The 21,194-nt window shown below is 53.4% G+C and overlaps 1 protein-coding gene across 3 annotated transcripts; it reads left to right on the top strand.

The window, feature by feature from the left end:
• Positions 1 to 247: 247 nt before the first annotated feature.
• On the top strand, positions 248 to 18,842 carry Rgl3 (ral guanine nucleotide dissociation stimulator like 3). 3 transcript variants are annotated; one of them, XM_042693776.1, is made up of 19 exons: positions 248 to 307; positions 685 to 798; positions 1,816 to 2,042; positions 2,417 to 2,467; positions 2,731 to 2,942; positions 9,367 to 9,494; positions 9,584 to 9,799; positions 10,507 to 10,610; positions 10,713 to 10,797; positions 12,669 to 12,728; positions 12,833 to 12,919; positions 13,061 to 13,093; positions 13,184 to 13,305; positions 14,567 to 14,662; positions 15,249 to 15,317; positions 15,409 to 15,502; positions 17,010 to 17,162; positions 17,258 to 17,372; positions 18,593 to 18,842. In XM_042693776.1, the coding sequence occupies exons 1-19, from the start codon at positions 275 to 277 to the stop codon at positions 18,709 to 18,711; spliced, it is 2,118 nt and encodes a 705-aa protein (XP_042549710.1). In that variant the 5' UTR covers positions 248 to 274; the 3' UTR covers positions 18,712 to 18,842. The 3 variants fall into 3 exon arrangements, with proteins under 3 accessions (XP_042549710.1, XP_042549712.1, XP_042549711.1); XM_042693777.1 differs by lacking the exon at positions 685 to 798 and having other exon boundaries at positions 253 to 307; XM_042693778.1 differs by lacking the exons at positions 17,258 to 17,372; positions 18,593 to 18,842 and having other exon boundaries at positions 14,567 to 14,658; positions 17,010 to 17,096.
• Positions 18,843 to 21,194: the final 2,352 nt, after the last annotated feature.

The raw sequence follows: 21,194 nt of genomic DNA, 5'->3' as shown, positions 1-21,194 counted from the left end.
CCACACCCCCCCCCCCGCCGGAGGAGATCCCGGGAGCGGAGCGGCCCCCCGCCCCCGCCCCCGCTCCCCCACTTAGCATCCACGCGCAGCTTGGGGTGGGGGAGACCCCTCCGCGGGGCCGGGGCCACACACACCTGTCGGGAGGGCTGGGCCCCCGGGGGGGCGCCGCAGCCTCCGCCCCGGCCACGCCCCCGCCACGCCCCCCGCCCGCAGCCCGCCGGCCCTTCCGCCTCACTCGGCGGCGCCGCGGAGCCGAGCGGGACGGGCGCGGGCCATGGAGCGCGCGGCGGGCAAGGAGCTCGCCCTGGTAAGGGGACGGGGGCGGGGGGAGCCCCGGCCCCACGTCACTAGTGACCCCGCAGGGCCAGAGATTCCAGGCGTCCACCCCTCGCTCGGGCCCTGCTCCCCCACCCCACGACGGACCCCTCCCCACTTGGGGACCCCTGCCCGGGAAAGCCCCACCTCGGGGTCCCAGCGCGTCCGAAGGCAGAGCCGCAGACAGAGCCCCGTGGGGGGACCCCGGGGCGCCCCGCGGCCGTCCATCCATCCCCTCACCACCGGAGCGGTTCACCGGGGGCGCGGAAGGGACCCCATCCCGAGTCGGGGCGGGCCGGGGGGCCAGGCCGGACCGCGCGGCCCGCGGGGCGAGGCTCGGGGCCGCGCTGAGCTCGCCGCCCGGTCCAGGCGCCGGTGCAGGACTGGGGGGAGGAGACCGAGGACGGCGCGGTGTTCAGCGTCTCCCTGCGGCGCCAGCGCAGCCAGCGCGCCAGGCCGGGAGCGGGGCCTGGGGGCGGCCAGGTGAGGAGGGGCGGGGCCTGGGGCGGCCAGGTGAGGACGGGGCGGGGCCTGGGGCGGCCAGGTGAGGGCGGGGCGGGGCCTGGGGCGGCCAGGTGAGGAGGGGCGGGGCCTGGGGCGGCCAGGTGAGGGCGGGCGGGGCCTGGGGCGGCCAGGTGAGGAGGGGCGGGGCCTGGGGCGGCTGAGTTTGGGGGCAACGGAGGGAGGAGCCGGAGGGGCGGGCTGAGCCTGTGACCAGGTGAGGGCTTGGGGGGCGGGGTGGGCAGAGGAATTGGGAGGAAAGGTGAGGTTTGCAGGCGGCCAGGTGAGGGGAAAGGAAGGGCCTGGGGGCTGACTGGAGAGGGAAATAAACCCAGGAAATGGGGTGGGGCAGGGGATGATGCGTATCCAAGCGGGACGGGGGGGGGGGGGGTCACTCAACCAGGTAAGGGCAGAACTGGACGGCAGAGTCCAGGAAATCCAGGCCTAGCGGGCCTGAGCGGGAAGGAGGGGCGCGGGGGAGGGGGGCTTAGAAGCGGCTGGGTGAGGGTGGGCGGGGCGAGGGCATGGCCCATGAAGCCCGCCTGACCCGCTGAGAAGCCGGGGAGACCGCCAAGGCTCGGGCGAACTAGAGTTTGCAGGGGATTGACCATTTGTGGACGGGGACCGAGATTCTGAGAGACCAGTGCTCAAGGTCAGATTCAAAAGAGGAGCTAGGAAGCCAGGAGGCTCCCGCCTGTCATCCCAGCTGCTCAGGAGGGTGAGATCTGAGAATCACAGTTCAAAGCCAGCCCAGGCTGGAAAGTCCATGAGACTCATCTCCACTTAGCCACAAAAAAATCTGGAAGTAGAGCTATGGCTCAAGTAGTAGAGCACCAACCAGCCTTGAGCAAACAAAGCTCAGGGTCAGGCCCTGACTTCAAGCCCCAGTACCAGCGGCACACACACACAAAGAGGAGCTAAGGATTGATGTAAGGGGAAATAGGGTGCTTGGGTTCTCCCCTGGCATCTCATTACGCTCTCTGTTCTCCCCCTTTACAGACTAGCAACCCTGGCACCACCGATGCCTTCCTGCACTACCGCACCAGCAAGGTGCGGGCCCTGCGGGCAGCCAGGCTGGAGCGTTTGGTGCATGAGCTGGTGTCTGGGGACCCAGCGCAGGACCCGAGCTTTGTACCTGCTTTCCTGGCCACCTACCGGGCCTTTGCACCCACCGCACATGTGCTGGGCTTCCTGCTGCCCCCTCCTCCCCCGCCCCCACCTCTCAGGTCAGTAGCCATCAAGAACCTTCAGTGTTCCCGACCTCAGATCATCACCTGTGGCCCCCTTCCTCAGGTTTACAAGCAGGAATTCCAGAGATAGGCCAGTGGCTCAGGCCTGTAATCCCTCCTCTGGGGAGGCTGACATCTGAGGATTGCTGAGGTTCAAAGACAGCCTGGGCAGGAAAGTTCATGAGACTCTTATTTCCAATTAACTACCAAAACAAAACAAAACAAACACAAACACAAAAGTGGAGTGGAGGTATGGCTCAAGGTAGAGCACCAGCCTTGAACATAAAAGCTCAGGGACACACGCCCAGGCCCTGAGTTCAAGTTCAGGGAAACTCCTAGCCCTCCTCCTATCCCCTTTTAACATTTCCCAGGGTAGAGAGCAAGACAGATGGACAAGATCTGAGCATCACCAAGAACCTAAGGTTAGTCTTCCGGCCAGTGTGGGAAACACGGGGATCCTCAAAATCAGAGATCACCCCTCAAGGCAAGGGCTGCAGAGCTAGCTGACCTGAGGGTCCAAGACTGGGCCTCTGTACCTTGCCTGGTGTCCTGCAAGCTAGGGTGGGAGTCTCCAATGGGCGGCAGGGAGACAGTGAGAGTGAGGGTGTCCCAGTCAAGCCCACCCCTCTTTTGATCTTAACCCAGACGTGGGTCAGACGCTAAGGTGGTCCCCACTTGTGGGCAGGGCTGTGGTGTCCGTGCTGGGCTCGTGGCTCCAGGACCACCCTCAGGATTTCCGAGACCCCCCTGCCCATCCAGACCTGGGCACTGTCCGGATCTTTCTGGGTTGGGCGGCTCCAGGAGGAGTTGAGGCCCAGGAAGCAGAGAAACTTCTGGAAGAATTTTTGAAGGAGACTGAAGGAGAACAGGAAGAAGAGCAGTCTGTGGCCCGGGCAGGTGAGGGGGTTTCTGTGTGTGTGTGTGTGTGTGTGTGTGTGTGTGTGTGTGGTGTGTGTGTGTGTGTGTGTGTGTGTGGTGTGTGTGGTGTGTGTGTGTGTGTGTGTGTGTGTGTGGTGTGTGTGTGTGTGTGGTGTGTGTGTGTGGTGTGTGTGTGTGTGTGGTGTGTGTGTGTGTGTGGTGTGTGTGTGTGTGTGTGTGGTGTGTGTGTGTGTGTGGTGTGTGTGTGTGGTGTGTGTGTGTGTGTGTGTGGTGTGTGTGTGTGTGTGGTGTGTGTGTGGTGTGTGTGTGTGTGTGGTGTGTGTGTGTGTGTGGTGTGTGTGTGTGGTGTGTGTGTGTGTGTGTGGGGTGTGTGTGTGTGTGTGTGTGTGTGTGGTGTGTGTGTGTGTGTGTGGTGTGTGTGTGTGTGTGTGGTGTGTGTGTGTGGTGTGTGTGTGTGTGTGGTGTGTGTGTGTGTGTGGTGTGTGTGTGTGTGTGTGTGTGTGGTGTGTGTGTGTGTGTGTGTGTGTGTGTGTGTGTGTGTGTGTGTGTGTGTCTGTGTCTCACTGTCCTTTAGCTCTTTCCACTCAAGGCTGGTCTTTTAGCACTTGAGCCACAGCTTCAGCTTGTTGCTGATTAGTGGGAGATGAGAGTCTCATGGAGTCAGGTGCCGGTAGCTCACGCCTGTCATCCTAGCTACTCAGGAGGCTGAGATCTGAGGATTGTGGTTCAAAGCCAGCCCAGGCAGGAAAGTCCGTGAGACTCGTATCTCCAGTGAACCACTAGAAAACTGGAAGTGGCGCTGTGGCTCAAGTAGTAGAGCGCTCACCTTGAGCTGAAGGGCTCAGGGACAGCGCCCAGGCCCAGAGTTCAAGTCCTACAGCTGACCAAAAAAAAAAAAAAAGTCATGGATATTCCTGCCCGGGCTGGTTTAAGTCAGGATCCTCAGACCTCAGCCCCCTGAGTAGCTGGGATTACAGGCGTGAGCCACCCTGCACCTGGCTCCCTCAATTTTATTTTATTTTATATTTTTCAAATCTCTGTGAATTTAGGAGAGGCGGGTCCGGAGGGTTCTCTCCCTCTACTCCTCAGTGCTAGCTCCAGGATCAGGAAGCTCAAGGATTAGCTGGCTGAATAATAGCATTTAGCTTAGACTATCATCTTCTACCGTGGAGTGTTTGATCTGATCTCTGTCCCTAAGCCTCACCTCTAATCCGAGGATTAGACTCAATTCAGGGCCACGATCCTCACAGCTTTACTTCGTGGCAGCCACTACCCTCAGTTCTATTTGTGTTTTTCTCCCCTCCCTCCTGGTGACTAGCTATCTTCCTCCTCTCACCACTGTGTTTCCACTGCTGGTCTCTAAATCATTAGAGCTGTGCACTCCACCTTAATAACTGCTAGCTAGCCTGCCTTGTTATTGAAAGTTAGTTAGAATTGGCTCACGCCTGTCATCCTAGCTACTCAGGAGGCTGAGATCTGAGGGCTCAGTCCAAAGCCAGCCCAGGTGAGAAAGTTTGTGAGCACCTTTATCTCCAGTTGATCAGTGAAAAGTTGGAGTGAAGCTGTGGCTCAAGTGGTAGAGTGCTAGCCATAAGCAGAAAAGGCCAAATGACAGTGAGGGGCCCTGAGTTTAAGTCCCAGCACCAGTGGGTGCACATGCGCATCCGTGCGTGCACGCGAGCGCACACACACACACACACACACACGCACGCACGCACGCACACACACACACAGAGTTAAAACTGCCCTGGCTACATGGCAGTGCTTGGTACATCTAGGAAATTCCACCCGTGTCTTTCTGCAGGCTCCTTGAGATCAGAATTTTTAAAAAGATCATTTACTGAGCACCTACTATATACCAGGCTCATTTTTGAGGTTTGAATTCACACTGTGCACCTCCCATTCTCCTTTGGCTGTTTGCTGGGTGGCACTCTAGCACTTGATCCAGGATTCCAGCATTTTTTTTGCTATTTTTTTAGTGCCAGTCCTGGGGCTTGAACTCAGGTCCTGGGCACTGTCCCTGAACTTTTTGCTCCAGACTTTTTGTTCTAGTTCTTGAGCCACAGCACCACTTCTGACTTGTTTTGCTGGCAAGAGGTACAAGTCTCAAAGACTTTCCTGTCCATGCTGTCTTCGAACCTCAGATCTCAGCTTCTGAGTAGCTAGGATTACAGACAGGAGTCATGATGGCCTGGCACTGGAACAGATTTTAAATCTTCCATGTGAATTTTTGCTACAGAAAAATTCAGATATGTACAAAAGTAGGAAAGAATAGTAAAGAACACTCAAACATTCACATACTTATTGCTGGCTTTCAACAGTTACCCACCTATGCCAGGTGTGATAGTGCGTGCCTGTAATTCCAGCACCGGAGAGGTTAATTCCAGTAGAATGATTCAGGCACTTGAGTTATTATTCCAGCAGGAGGATTCTGGATTCCAGCTCTTTCTGGGCTGTATGGTGAAAACCACCACCACCACAACAAATTATTGCTTTGACCAGAAGAACTTATTTAAGATGATTTTAAAGCAAATATCAGACTTAATTTCATCTCATACTTAAATATTCTGCATAGGCAGCTCTGACAAGAGCTTGTTTGGTTTCTTCAGTGCTGGGTATGGAATCTGTGTATGTGTGTGTGTGTGTGTGTGTGTGTTACTGAGGTTTGACCTCAGGGCCTTTGCTTGCTAAGTAGGTGCTCTGAAATTGCATCTATACCCCCAATTTTTCTTACTTTCCTTATATTTCAAATAGGGTGTTATATTGATGCCCTTGCTGATTCAAGTCATAATTTTTTTTTTTTTTTGGTCAGTCATGGGGTTTGAACTCTGGGCCTGGGCGCTGTCCCTCAGCTCTTCAAGGTGAGTGCTCTGCCACTTGAGCCACAGCACCACTTCCGGTTTTCTGGTGGTTTATTGGAGATAAGAATCTCACAGATTTTCCTGCCTGGGCTGGCTTTGAACCTTGATCCTCAGATCTCAGCCTCCTGAGGAGCTAGGATGACAGATGTGAGCCCTTGGCACCTTACTATGCAGGACTTTTTCTTTTTTGGGGGGTCCGGTCGTGGGGCCTGAACTCTGGGTCTGGTTGCTGTCCCTCAGCTCTTCTGCTCAAGGCTAGCGCTCTACCACTTGAGCCACAGTGCCACTTCCGGCTTTTTTCTTTTTGCTTATGTGGTGCTGAGGAATCGAACCCAGGACCTCAGCCATGCAAGGCAAGCGCTCTACCACTGAGCCACCTTCCCAGCCCTATGCAGGAATTTTATGATCCTTGCAGGACTTTTTTTTTTTTGGGTCCGGTCATGGAGCCTAAACTCTGGGCCTGGGTGCTGTCCCTCAGCTCTTCAGCCCAAGGCTAGCGCTCTACCACTTGAGCCACAGCGCCATTTCCGGCTTTTTTCTTATGTGGTGCTGAGGAATCGAACCCAGGGCCTCGAGCATGCAAGGCAAGTGCTCTACCACTGAGCCACATTCCCAGCCCCTTGCAGGACTTTTATGATCCTTGCATTCCTGGGTAATTTGTAGATGAACAAGGTGGAAATGATAGCAAGCAGATTTTTTTTTCTTTTCGACACCACTAGTCTTAAACAGTACATTTGGAGAATTCTTCATCTTTTGGGAAAGGAAGAATGCAATTTTCAATGTTACCACTAGAGGGAGCTGTGGTTGAAACACAAGTTTTTTTAAAAAATAATTTTCTCCACACTTTATAGCAGTCTGGTTTGCCTGATCTCGTTTGATTTAAAAGGAAAATCAAAGGGCTGGGAAGGCGTCTCAGTGATAGTGTTTGCCTCACATGAATGAGGCCCTGGGTTTGATTCCTCAGCACCACATAAGCAGAAAAAGCCAGAAATGGGGTTGTGGCTCAAGTGGTAGATTGCTAGCCTTGAGCTGAAGAGCTGAGGGACAGCGCCCGGGCCCAGAGTTCAAGGCCCACAACCAACAAAAAATAAAAATTAAAAAAAAAAAGGAAAATCAAGAGCTGGCCACCAGTGGCTCCTCCTGTCACCCTAGCTACTCAGGAGGCTGAGATCCTAGGAGCAAGGTTTGAAGACAGCCCGGGCAGGAAAGTCTGTGAGATATACCTCCATTAAACTACTCAGAAAAGGCCAGAGGTGGTGTCAAGTGGTAGAGAGCTTACCTTGAGAAAAAGAATCAGGGATAACAACCAGGCTCTGAGTTCAAGCCCCAGAAGTGGCACCTTTTGTTTTTTTTTTTTTAAAAAAAGGTGAACAATCAAGTGAGATTAAAAGACATGCTCTACCCGAGTGAGTCTTCACCACTAGCCTAATGGGCAAGTTTGGGTTTGAATTTGGGATATGTATTTTAGTTTTGGCCGTATTGGGGCCGACTTGGGGTCCTGGTAACTGCTAGGCAAGGGCTCTACCACTACAAATATACCCTCTGTCTTTTTTTTTTTCAAATTTCTTTTTTTTTTTGGGGTCTGGTCATGGGGCTTGAACTCTGGGCCTGGGCACTGTCCCTCAGCTCTTCAGCTCAAGGCTAGTGCTCTACCACTTGAGCCACAGCGCCACTTTCCGGCTTTTTTCCTTTTGCTTATGTGGTGCTGAGGAATTGAACCCAGGGCCTCACGCATGCAAGGCAAGCGCTCTACCACTGAGCCACCTTCCCAGCCCCCTTTTTTTTTTTTTTTTTGTCAGTCATGGAGCCTAAACTCTGGGCCTGGGCGCTGTCCCTCAGCTCTTCTGCTCAAGATGAGCACTCTACCACTTGAGCTACAGCGCCACTTCTGCTTATGTGGTGCTGAGGAATCAAACCCAGGGCCTCGAATGTGAGACAAGCACTCTACCACTGAACCACCTTCCCAGCCCTAGTTTGGATTTTTGACAGAAGATCTCTCTATCCTCTAACTGATGATCTTCCTATCTCAGACTCCTGAGTACTAACTAGGATACCACCATGCATGGCTGTATTTAGTTATTTATTGTCAGTCATGGGGCCTGAACTCTGGGCTAGCTGCTGTCCCTCAGCTCTTCAGCTCAAGACCTTGAGCCACAGTGCCACTTCCGGCTTTTTTCTGCTTATGTGGTGTTGAGCAATCGAACCCAGGGCCTCATGCCTGTGAGACAAGCACTCTACCACTGAGCCACCTTCCCAGCCCTCATAGCTGTATTTATTTATTGCAGAGCTGGTGATCACACCTAAGTCCTGCCATATGCTAGATAATTGGTGTACCACTGAACTACATTCCAAGTCATGCAACTTCCCCTTTTTCCTTTCCTTTCCCTCCCCACTCTCTCTTCTTTCCTTCCTTCCCTTCCTTCCCTCCTTTCCCTCCTTTCTTCCCTCCCCCCCTCTCTCCCTCCTCCCTCCCTCTCCCTCTCTCTCTCCTCTCTTTCTCTCTCTTTCTTGTCCTGGAGCTTCCAGTCTGGGCACTGTCCCTAAGCTGCTTTTTGCTCAAGGCTAGCACTCTACCACTTGAGCTACAGCGCCACCTCCAGCTTTTTCTGTTTATCTGGTACTGAGGAATTAAACCCAGGGCTTGGTGTATGCTAGGCAAGACTCTACCACTGGGCCACCTTCCCAGCTCATCAGGTGACTTTCTGACAATAATCTTTCTTCTAAAATGAATGAAAAGTCTTAAGAAAAGTCTTAATTTTGGTACAACCTCAAAAAATTGTTATTTTCTACTCCAGTCCTGAATACTTAGCTTCAGATTCCTGCCCTGCCTTCTTGAAGGTGTGATGAAAGTGTGATTTTGGACAAACTGTTTCACATGTCAGTTTCCCTGTATTGAGAGATGGACAAATAAAACACCTCCCTGCCTAGTGTGGTGATACATGCCTGTAACCCCAGCTCCTCGGGAGGCAGAGGCAGGAGAATCTCCAGTCCAAGTCAGCCTTGAGCAAAATTAGAACAGAAAGCAAACAAAAACAGGAAACAAAAGAGATGAGAATATGTTCTAAGTGGCAGAGTGCTTGCTTAGCAATGTGGAAAGTTCCTTCCTAATTGTGCTGAAGAATTAAATTAATCCATGCAATTAATACTTAAAAATACTCAGAGTTCCTTAAGATATTCCAAGTTCCTTAAAATGTTCAGTTCCTTTTACAGATGATAGAAAAAAGGGAGGAGGGGCTCTTAGAGGGGTTTGGATTTTGTATTTTTAAATTCTTTCTGCAGTTGGCTGGAGATTTGCCTGGCCTGGCCTTGTCTACTCTATCCTCAGCTCAAATTATAAAAGGGTGTGTGTGTGTGTGTGTGTGTGTGTGTGTGTGTGTGTATTTTAATTTTCTCTGTGCCAGCCCTGGGGCTGGAACTCAGGGATGCTGTCCCTTTTTTGTGGTTCATTGGAGAGAAGAGTCTCTTTTTTTGGTCGGGCTGGCTTTGAACCGCTACCCTCAGATCTCAGCCTCCTGAGTAGCTGATTACAGGTGTAAGCCACCGGTCTCAAATTTGAGTCTCTAACCTGGTCTAATCCTCAGGGTCCCTCAGGACCAACTCCCAGGAGGGCCTGGCTGAAGAGGAGGAGGAAGAGGCCGGGCAGGAAGGCCCGGAGCTCCTGGACTTCAGCGAGGACGAGGTGGCCGAGCAGCTGACCCTCATAGATGTGGTGAGGACCCCGGGCTGGGGCAGAGCGGGGTGCAGCGGAGGGGCCGGTTACCACACGGCGGCCCCATCCCACCTTCCTCCCCCACCCAGGAGCTCTTCTCGCGCGTGCGGACCTGCGAGTGCCTGGGCTCTGTGTGGTCTCAGCGGGACCGGCCCGGAGGCGCAGCTGTCTCCCCGACCGTCCGCGCCACCGTGGCCCAGTTCAACAAGGTGACTGGCTACGTGCTGGGCTCGGTGCTGGGGGCACCGGGCCTGGCCGCGCTGCAGCGGGCGCAGCGGATCGAGAAGTGGATCCGCATTGCCCAGGTGCGTGGGGGCGTGGCTTCTACGCAGGGGCGTGGCTTCTATGCGAGGGCGTGGCATGTGCTTGTAACCTGGAGTGGGCGTGGCTCTGGGGACAGGTCTGTGGTGTGGGCGTGGCTTTGTGGGTAGGGCGTCGTTATGGGCGGGGCTTAAGGAGGAGCATTTGGGAGTGGGAGGAGCCTGGGCAGGGCTAGGGAATCGAATGGGCGGGGTGGTCCTGAACCAAGCTGAGTTGGGGGTGGGGCAGGAACTAAAAGACTTGGAGAAAGGAATGGGGGGGTCTGGAGCAAGTTGGGGCGCATGAAAGGGAATGGAAAAGGAAGAAGGTAGAAAATGGATACTTGTGAATCGGTTCAAGGAGGATGCTACTTACTAGAGAGGCTGGGAGAAGACAAGGCCAGGGGGCGTGGCTCAAGGAGTATGTGGCTCCAGTGGGCGGGGCTCTGGCTGGCAGGGCTCTGGCGTGGGGGCGTGGCTTTGGTGGGCGGGGCACGGGTCCCATCGGGCGTGGTTTGTGTGGGTGGGGCTTTGGTGGGCGGGGCTAGGAGAAGAGCCTGGGAAGGGATGGGGTCAGGGGAATCAGGGGAAGTCTTAGCTTGGCACCAGTCCCTCCGGGGCCCCAGGGTCATCTGGCTTCCGAAGTCACATGATCCCAGTGGCTGTGTCCTGGAAGTCAGCTCCCGGTGTGACCTGTGTCCCACCGCCCCCAGCGCTGCCGGGAACTGCGGAACTTCTCGTCCTTGCGGGCCATCCTGTCCGCCTTGCAGTCGAACCCCATCTACCGACTGAAGCGCAGCTGGGGGGCCGTGAGCCGGTGAGCCTGGGGAGGGGGGTGGCGCTGGGGGCGGTGGAGGCGTGGGGACCCCCTCCCCGCTCCCCAGCTCTGATGGCCATCCCTCTCTCTTATCCCCACCAGGGAACCATTATCCACTTTCAGAAAACTTTCGCAGATTTTTTCCGACGAGAACAACCACCTCAGTAGCCGAGAGATTCTTTCTCAGGTTTGGATGGTTCTTGATCCAGTAGATTCCAGAGGCAGGAAGGGGACTCTGTGTGTGTGTGTGTGTGTGTGTGTGTGTGTGTGTGTCCTGGGGCTCCAACTCAGGGCCTGAGTGCTGTCCCTGAGCTTTGTCATTCAAGGTTGGCGTTCTACCACTTGAGTTACAGCTCTACTTCTGGCTTTTTGCTGATTAATTGGAGATAAGAGTCTCAGAGACTTTCTTGTCCCCTCGATCCTCAGGTCTCAGCCCCCTGAGTAGCCAGGATTACAGGCAGAAGCCACCCCCTTGACTGTTTCTGTGACACTCAGCAAAAATAAAAGCCTTGACAAAATACAAGAAGTGACAGGAAAAGGTTACTTAAGGCCAGAGTGGCAGCCAAGTGTGGAAAAGGAAATAGGTTCTGGGAATTTCTCTTGATACGCATGAATTTTTAAATGTGGGCCAAGTCTGATTCATTATAGGCAAAGAACGTAGGTTCTAATTGCAATCAGGCTCTGGTTCTTCCAGTGAATTCAGAATAAATGGAACATGGAACCTGCTCATAAGTCTAGAACATTCTGTTACCCCCCCCTCAAATAGGAAGGCACGTTGCTCTGGCAGGTGTCTGTCTAAATGTCCCCACCTTGGAGAGACCCTCCCTGAAGTAAAAGGCCCCCACCATCTGCACACACCTTCCCCTCCTCCCCCTGCATTATTAGTAGTCTTTCTGCCTGTGCTATTATGGTATTTATGCTCCTGTGTCTACTGAAACTACTGGTCTCTACATCAGACCTTCTATTTCTCAGGAGGTACTGGGGTTTGAACTTAGGGCCTTGTACTTGTTAGACAGGTATTCTATCACCTGAGACTCCTAGCTCTTTTCTTTTGCTTTGGGTATTTTTGAGATTGACTTTATCCAGCCTAGACCACAATCCCCTTTTTCCATCATAGCTCGGATGACACCCCAAGCTTTTTCTTTGGTCTAGATGGGCTGGTTTAGAACTGAGATCCTCTCTATCTCTGTCACCTCTGAATAGATAACCATGCTGTCTGCTTGGTACTCAGCATAGTGCCTGGCACACAGTAAGCACTCAGTAAATACCTTCTTGGGGAAGGCATATGTTAAATAACGAGGGCTCAAGGGACAGGAAGCTCGGCCAAAGCACCTACTTTGTGCCCTCAGCACCTCCTGTGTGCCTGGCCTTGTGTTTTGCTCCACTGACAACCAGAGGGACACAGAGTATCAGAATATCTACCTTGCAGGGCACCTTATGACTCACGCCTGTAATCCCAGCTACTCAGGAGGCTGAGATCTGAGGATTGCAATTTGAAGCCAACCCCAAGCAGGAAAGTCTGTGAGATTCAACTCCAAATGAACTACTAAAACAAACAAGCTGACAGTGGAGCAGAGGCTCAAGTGGTAGAGAGCTAGCCTTGAGCACAAAAGTTCAGGGACAGTGGCTAGGCCCTGAGTTACAAGCCCCAGGACCCAACATTGACAGAGAGAGAAGGGAGAGAGAGAGAGAAAGAGAAGAGAGAGAAATGAAACTGGGTACCAGAGAGAGAAATGAATCTGGGTACCAGTGGCTCACGCCTGTAATTCTAGCTGCTCAGGAGGCCCAGGTCTGAGGATTGGGGTTCAAAGCCAGCCTGAGCAGGAACATCTGTGAGATTCTTATCTCCAGGGAACCACCAGAAAACCAGAAGTGGTGCTTTGGCTCACAGTGGCAGAGCCCTCGCCTTGAGCTGAGGAGCGTAAGGACAGTGCCCAGGCCCAGAGTTCAAGCCCCATAACTGACAAAAACAAAAAAAAAAATGAAGATGGGTATTACTGTGGGTACTGAAGAAGTAGAAGGAGACCCTAGGCCAGCCAGTCCTTTCTTTCCCCCCAGGAGGAGGCTACCGAGAAACCCCAGGAGGAGGACAGCAGCACTCCAGGGAGCCTGTCCTCTGTGAGTGTCGTGGTATAGGCTGTGGGGGGAGAGAAGACCCTCAGGCTGAGGGTGGCAGGGTCAGCAGTGACCCAGAGTGACTGGAGCTTTGTGGGGGGCTGCAGAAGCTTCCCCCAGGTCCTGTTCCCTATCTTGGGACCTTCCTCACCGACTTGGTTATGTTGGACACAGCCCTGCCGGACAAGTTGAAGGTTTGATCTGCCCCCTGACCCCTGACCCCAGCTCCACTTGCTCCCAACTCAGTGGGCCTCCTCCTGTCGACCCTTGATCCTGCCTTGAACCTCTTGACCCTGGACAGTCCAACTGAGGTCCATTTTGCCCCCTCCCTACAGGGGGATCTCATCAACTTCGAGAAGAGGAGGAAGGTAAGAGGATCCCAGTGGGTGTTAGTTAGGGCCTCAGGGAGGTGGTGGTGATGGGGAGGGGGCGGGGCCGCTCACAGGCCACGCCCCCAGGAGTGGGAGATCCTGGCCCGAATCCAGCAGCTGCAGAGACGCTGCCGCAGCTACAGCCTGAGCCCCCACCCGCCCATCATGGCTGCCCTGGAAGCCCAGCGCCAGCTCAACGAGGAGCAGAGGTAATGCCCGCCGCCTGGCCCAGCTGCACCCCTGCCCAGCCTCTCACCCCTCCACCCCTCTCAAGCCCAACCCCAACCTGGGAGGCCTGCCCCCACTTCCTGCCCCAAACTTGGCCCCACCAGACATTATGATGCCAGTCGTGTGTGTGTGTGTGTGTGTGTGTGTGTGTGTGTGTGTGTGTGTGTGTGTGTTGATGTTCGTCCTGGGGCCTGAACTTACTGCCTGGGCACTCTCCCTGAGCTTCCTTGTTCAAGATAGGCACTCTATCACTTGAGTCACAGCTCCACTTTGGATCTTATTAGGGGTTAATTAGAGATAAGAGTTTCATGGACTTTTCTACAAGGACTGGCCTCAAACCACAATCCTCCAGGCTCAGCCTCCTGAGCTAGGATTACAGGAGTGAACCACCAGTGCCTGGCTCCCATCAGTTGTGTGTGTGTTTGTGTGTGTGTGTGTGGTGTGTACCAGTACTGGGATTTGAACTCAGGGCCTCGTTGCTGGTTCCAAGCATTTTTTGCCCAAGACTGGCTGGGTTGGGACTGTGATTCTCAGACTGCAGCTTCCTGAGTAGCTAAAGCTAGCTGGCTTTAACTCCAACGTTGATGTGATTATCTGATTCAGCCCAATTGTTTCCTGCCAGCCTATGAAATTCATGACCTTCACCATTGACCCTGACCACTTTTTACCCTGTTGACCCTTGACCCAACTCCCTTGTTGAACTGGTACTGGAGGCCTGGCTCAATGGCAGAGCACCTGCCTCACAGACTTAAGGCTCTGAGTTCAAATCCTTATACAACAAAATAAAAAAATAAGTTCTTGCCAGGCACCAGTGGCTCACATCTGTCATCCCAGCTACTCAGGAGGCTGAGATCTGAGAATCGCAGTTCAAAGCCAGCCCGGGCAGGAAATTCCATGAGACTCTTAGCTCCAATGAACCACTAGCAAACCGGAAGTGGCGCTGTGGCTCAAGTGGTAGAGCGCTCGCCTTGAGCTGAAGAGCTCAGGGACAGCACCCAGGCCCAGAGTTCCAGTCCCAGGGCCCACAACAAGAAAAAAAGTGTCACCTTGTAAATCTCCATGTGATTGGCCAGCCAGGCCACCCCAACTAGTCCCTGCTGCCTCGCAGCTCGCATGTGCCCTGACCCACACGTCTGTTCTCAGCGGTTACACCCAGACCCGATCCCAACTCGTTCACTCCTCTCTCTCCATCCCCCCTGCACCCTGGCCCACCTTCCCCCATCCCCATTTTGACCCCTTTAGCTACCGAATCTCCCGGGTCATTGAGCCACCGGCTGCCTCCTGTCCCAGCTCCCCACGCATCCGGAGGCGCATCAGCCTCACCAAGCGGCTCAGTGCGTGAGTTGGGGATGGGGGAGGGGAGGATATCTGAAGGGTCAAGGGTCATGTGAGCCAGGATTGGTTAGGGGGGGGAAGTCTGCCAATTTTGACCTCAGTATTCTTTCCTTCCTTCCTTTTCTTCTTTCCTTCTTCCTGTCTTCTTTCTTTTCCTTTTTTCCCTCTTTCTTTCCCTCCCTCCCTCCCTCCCTCCCTTCCTTCCTTCCTTCCTTCCCTCCCTCCCTCCCTCCCTCCCTTCTCTTTCTTTCTTTCTTCCTTCCTTCCTTCCCTCCCTCCCTCCCTTCTCTTTCTTTCTTCCTTCCTTCCTTCCTTCCCTCCCTCCCTCCCTTCCTTCTCTCTCTTTCTTTTCTTTTTTCTTTTCTTTTCTTTCTTTTTGTGCTGGTCCTGGGGCTTGAACTCAGAGCCTGAACCCTGTCCCTTAGCTTTGTCACTCAAGGCTGGCACGTTACCACTTGGGCCACAGCTCCACTTGTGCTTTTTAGTAGTTGATTGGGGAGAGTCTCATACCCTCCGCCTGGGCTGCCCTTCCAACGCTCGCTTCCTGATCAGCTAAGCTCTCTGCATTACTCTTTGTTCACATTCTCAGGAAGCTGTCTCGAGAGAAAAGCTCATCTCCCGGTGCCAGTCCTGGGGACCCCGCATCGCCCCCCTCCAGGTGACTTCCCAGTTGGTGAAGTGGCTTAGAGAGACAGCAATGTCAAAGGTCAGAGCAGCCGCGCCACCTCAGGCTCTGTGTCTCCCCCCAGTCTGTCCCCAGGCTCCCCCCCTTCCAGTCCCAGAACCAAGGACCCCCCCAGCAGCCCCCCATCCTCTCCAGGGCCCCAGGGCCCCAGCACCAAGGTACCAAGGCCACTTGGGTTTGCATGGAGGACTGGGGTGCCTGGATGCTCTATGTGTGCGTGCATGCGTGTGTACGTGCACATGCGTGCGTGTGTGTGTGTGTGTGTGTGTGTGTGTGTGTGAGAGACCCTTTCATGTTGTGTGGGTGCACAGGATTGTGGGGCCAGTTAGGAGATAGAATGCCTCCTCAAGCCGGGCGCTGGTGGCTCACGCCTGTAATCCTACCTACTCAGGAGGCTGAGATCTGAGGATCGCGGTTCAAAGCCAGCCCGGGCAGGAGAGACCGTGAGACTCCTATCTCCAATAAAACCACCAGAAAACCGGAAGTGGCGCTGTAGCTCAAGTGGTAGAGCGCTTGCCTTGAGCTGAAGAGCTGAGGGACAGCGCCCAGGCCCAGAGTTCAAGCCCCACGGCCGACAAAAAAAAAAAAAAAAGAATGCCTCCTCAAGACCCTGCTTGATCCATCACTAGTCTGGGGTGTTTGTGCGTGTGTCTGTCTCTCTCTGTCTGTTCACACTGGGGCTTGAACTCAGGGCCACAGGTTCTCGCTTGGCTTTTTCGCCCATGGCTGGTCTCCACTTCTGTTTTTGTCGGTTTTTTTTTTTTTTTTTTTTGGGTCCGGCCATCGGGCCTGAACTCAGGGCCTGGGCGCTGTCCCTCAGCTCTTCAGCTCAAGGCTAGCCCTCTACCACTTGAGCCACAGCACCACTTCCGGCTTTTTTCTTTTTGCTTATGTGGTGCTGAGGAATCGAACCCAGGGCCACAGGCATGCAAGGCAAGCGCTCTACCACTGAGCCACCTTCCCAGCCCCTCCACTTCTGTTTTTTGGTGATGATAAGAGTCTCCTAGATTTGCCTGCCCAGGGCTGACTTCAGACTACCATCCTCAGATCCCAGCCTCCTGTAGCTGGGATTACAGGTGTGAGCCACCAGTGCCTGATGGTTTTTGTCTTGTAGCATAGGATGTCCTTAGCAATTTGCAATCCTTCTGCCTCTCTCTGTCTCTTGAGTGCTGGGATTTCAGGTGTGCACTGCCCGGCCCATAACTTGTACATGGTTTGTGAATGGTTGGTGTGGCCATTTGATTGTGTAACAGAGGACTGAGGGGTGTGTGTGATGGGCTGATGTATACGTGGGCCTCAGTGTGTGTCCTGGGTATGTAGGGAGGGTGTGGTTGTATACTCAGGAGGTAGAGATGACTTTGTTGAAGACACTGGTGGGACCTCACGCAAGCCTGCAGCCTCTTATTTTTTATTTTTTATTTTTTTTGTTGGTTGTGGGGTGTGAACTCAAGGCCTAGGCACTGTCCTGAGATTTTTTTTTGCTCAAGGCCAGCGTTGTACCGCTTTGAGCCACAGCTCCACTTCCAGTTTTCTGGAGATAAAGAGTGTCATGGACCCTCTTGCCCGAGCTGGCTTTGAACCACGATCCTCAGATCTCAGCTTCCTGAGCAGCTGGGATTGCAGGTGTGAGCTACCGATGCGGGGCTTGCTCTCATCCTCTTACAGCTGCCTCTGAGCCTGGACCCACCAGGTCCCCGGTCCCCAGCCCCGACCCTGAGCAGCCCTAGAGTACCTCCCTCAGGACAGCAGAACTCGGAAGCCCGGATCATTCGGGTCAGCATGGACAATGACCATGGGAATTTATACCGGAGCATTTTGGTGAGGGGCTGATCTGGGGATTTGCTGGGTGCAGCCCTGCTCTCCGGGGGGCGGTGGGGGGACCCCTTCCCTCACTTCCTACTCTTATCCTGCAGCTTACTAGTCAGGACAAAGCACCCAGCGTGGTCCAGCGAGCCCTAGACAAACACAATGTGTCCCAGTGTGGGTCTCGTGACTACCAGCTATTCCAGGTCCTACCTGGGGACAGAGGTGAGCAAGGGACAGCTTGGAACCTGGGCTGGAGAAGCAGTCCCCCCTGGAGTCAAAGATAGAGCCCTGCTGGGTGCAGCGGCTCAAGCCTGAAGTCTTTAGCTAACTGGGAGGCAGAGATGGGAGGATCAGGATTCAAGGCCAACTCAGGCAAAAAGACATTCATAACTCCAACTCAACCAAGGGTTGAGTGTGTTATCCCACCTATGCGGAGAAGCAGAAGCAGGAGGATCACAGTCCAGGACAGCCCAGGCATACCGGAGACCTGACCTCAAAAATAACCAACGCAAGCTGGGTGTTGGGGGTTCGCACTCATCCTCCTAGCGACTCAAGAGGCTGAGATCTGAGAATCACAGTTCTAAGCCAGCCAGGGAAGTAAAAGTTTTCCCTGCCCTGAGACTCATCCCCACTAAACTACCAAAAAAAGCCAGAAGTGCTGCTGTGGCTCCAGTGGTAGAACACTAGCCTTGAGCAAAAGAAGTTCAGGGACAGCACCCAGGCCCCGAGTTCAAGCCTCAGGACCAGCAAAACAAAACACAGCAACAACAACAACAAAAATAATATAGCTGGGTGCTGGTGGCTCACGCCTATAATCCTAGCTACTCAGGAAGCTGAGCTTTGAGGATCAAGGTTCAAAGCCAGCCCGGGTAGGAAAGTCCATGAGACTCTGATCTCCAACAAACCACCAGAAAACTGGAAGTGGAGCTGTGGCTCAAGTGGTAGAGTGCTAGCCTTGAGCAGAAGAGCTGAGGGACAGCGCCCAGGCCCAGAGTTCAAGCCCCACGACCAACCCAAAAAAAAAAAACAAAAGAGAGAGAGACCCACGGACTGTCTTTCCCAGGCTGGCTTTGAACTGCGATGCTGGGGTCTTGACCTCCAGTGTAGCTAGGATTTACAGGCCTGAGCCACCAGGACGCACAGTGTCATTTACCCTCCAGGGCCTGGCAGCAGGTGCGCACAGTGTCATTTACCCTCCAGGGCCTGGCAGCAGGTGGGTGGAGCATCCAGAATAACTCAGGTGTCCAGCACGAAGGCCAGGAAGTTGTGCACACTGGCAAGGGGCTGTTGTCCAAGTTCCCAGAGCATGGCTTGGCGGGGTTGGGGGTGAGGCAAAGGGAAAGACAGTCATTGGGATTCTAGAAGGTTCTCTAGGTCCTTCCTGGGAGGTTAGGAAACTTGTGAATGTGCAGTTCTGCCACATCATTTCCACTTCTCTGCAGTGCTCCTGATTCCGGACAATGCCAATGTCTTCTATGCCATGAGTCCTCAAGCCCCCGGAGACTTCGTACTACGTAGGAAGGAGGGGACCCGGCCTACACCCTCTGTCTCCCCGACCTGACCCCCAGAGCATCTTGGGTCCTCGCTCCTACACCATGGAAGTGGGGGGCCTCTGCCCTGGGAAGCCTCCACCTCCTCTTTTTCTTCTTTCTTTTCTTTTTTTTTTGATAGATTATAGGGCTTGAACTCAGGGCCTGGGCACTGTCTCTGAGCTCTTTTGCTCAAGGCTAGCATTCTACCACTTTGAGCCACAGTTCCACTTTCCATTTTCTGATGGTTCATTGGTGATGAAAGTCTCATGGACTTTCCTTCCTGGAACCGTGATCCTCAGATCTTAGCCTCCTGAGTAGCTAGGATTACAGGTGTAAGCACCAGTACCTGGCTGTGTGTGTGTGTGTTGTGTGTGTGTGTGTGTGTGTGTGTGTGTGTGCATGTGTATGGGATTTGAACTCAGGGCTTGGGTGCTGTCCTTGAGCTTTTGTGCTCAAGGTTAGTACTCTACTGTTTGAGCCACAGCTCCATTTCTGGCTTTTTTCTGGTTAATTGGACAGGAGAGGATTACAGACTTTCCTTCCTGATCTGGCCTTGAACCTCCATCCTCAGGTTTCAGCCTCTTGAGCAGCTAGGATTACAGGTGTGCACCAGGGCCTGGGCACTATCTCTGAGTTCTTGCTCAAGGTGAGCACTCTACCACTTTGAGCCACAGTGCCACTTCCTGTTTTCTTTTTTTTTGGTCCGGTCCTGGGGCCTGAACTCTGGGCCTGGGCGCTGTCCCTCAGCTCTTCAGCTCAAGGCTAGTGCTCTACCACTTGAGCTACAGCGCCACGTCCAGCTTTTTTCTTTTTGCTTATGTGGTGCTGAGGAATCGAACCCAGGGCCTCGAGCATGCAAGGCAAGCGCTCTACCACTGAGCCACCTTCCCAGCCCCATCCACTTCCTGTTTTCTAGTGGTTAATTGGAGATAAGTATCAAGAACTTTCCTGTCCCATCTGGCTTTGAACCTGGATCCTCAGATCTCAGTCTCTTGAGAATTACAGGTGTGAGTCACCATCCCCCAGCCTCCATCTCTCCCTCTCCCTCTCTCTCTATTTTCTGGGCCTGAGGCTTGAACTCTGGGCCTGAGCACTGTCCCTGTATTCTTTTTATTTTTTTTGCCAGTCCTGGGGCTTGAACTCAGAACCTGGGCGCTGTCCCTCAGCTCTTCAGCTCAAGGCGAGCACTCTACCACTGAGCCACCTTCCCAGTCCTGTTCCTGCACTCTGTTTACTCAATCTCATAGCTAGTACTCTACCACTTGAGCCACAGCACCACTTCCAGCTTTTTCTGTGATTAATTGGAGATGATAGAATCTCACAGACTTTCTTGTCCAGGCTGGTTTCGAACTGTGATCCTCAGATCTCAGCCTCCTGAGTAGCTAGGATTACAGGCGTGAGCCACCAGTGCTGGGCCTCCATCTCTTCATAGAAGTCACTTTTCTCTGTATTCTGTGACGTTCCCCCTCTCCTACCAGACCCTGTTTCTCTGACTCTTTGGGTGCTAGACCCTATTTAAAATGCAAACCAATAAAAGGAAAGAAAAACTCCAACCCAAATAGGGGGTTGGTTGAATCAAGACTGATGTGGAAGTATTCTGTCCCCCATTTTCCTGGGACCCTGTGCCTCTTTTCTGTGATGTATGTATAGGACAAGGGAAGAAATAAAATCCCCTGGAATCAAAGGCAGCCAGGGTCATTACTTATGAATGAGTAAACATAATATGAAGAGGCAGAGAGGGGAGGACCAATGGGCGTCCCTGGCTCTTCTGAAGGTATTCGTGGATGCCCCCCTCCATCATTTTGAGAAGCTCCATGGAGATTACAGGTGTGTGAACTACTACGCCTGGCCTTGATGCACTATATGTTCTATGTTAGGAAAACGGAGGAGAATGGAAAAGGAATTAGGCTGGACTTGATCGTCATCAGGCCAGCAAGGGCCACAGACCTTCCTGTGGGTTTGGAGGTTGTGCAAAGGACTGGATTGGGGGGGGGGGGGGAGTCCTGCTTCTATGGGTCCTCACAAGGAAGTAAAGGAGTAAAAGTCAGGCTGTAATTACTCCAGAGTGGAATGCTCCACCTGGTGTAATGGCATTGGGCTGAGCCCATGTGGGATTGGTCCTGTCTCCCGGCAGGCAGGGGAGCGGACACCTGCTCTTGGTTTGACCTAGGGGAATAAGGTGGGTGTCAATCCTTCAGTATAATTTTTGTTTTAGTGCCCATCCTAGGGCTTGAACTCCAGGGTCGAACTCTTTTGCTCAAGGCTAGGGCTCTACCACTTGAGCCACAGCTCTACTTCCAGCTTTTTGTTGGTTTATTGGAGATCAGAGTCTCAGGGACTTTTCCTGATCCTGGCTAGCTTTGAAATGCCATTCTCAGATCTCAGCTTCCTGAGTAGCTAGGATTACAGACCGTGAGGCACTAGCACTTGCCTACTTACCATATTATTAAATACCAAGTACATAAAATATGTAAGCAGTAAAATTGTTTCTTAAAAAAAAATCAGAAAAGAG

Source organism: Dipodomys spectabilis, unplaced genomic scaffold, assembly GCF_019054845.1.
Source record: "Dipodomys spectabilis isolate Male_0828 unplaced genomic scaffold, ASM1905484v1 ptg000173l, whole genome shotgun sequence".
Classification (NCBI taxonomy): Eukaryota; Metazoa; Chordata; class Mammalia; order Rodentia; family Heteromyidae; genus Dipodomys; species Dipodomys spectabilis.
Note: the sequence above shows the minus strand (reverse complement) of the source record. Positions and strands in the feature narration are given on the sequence as shown.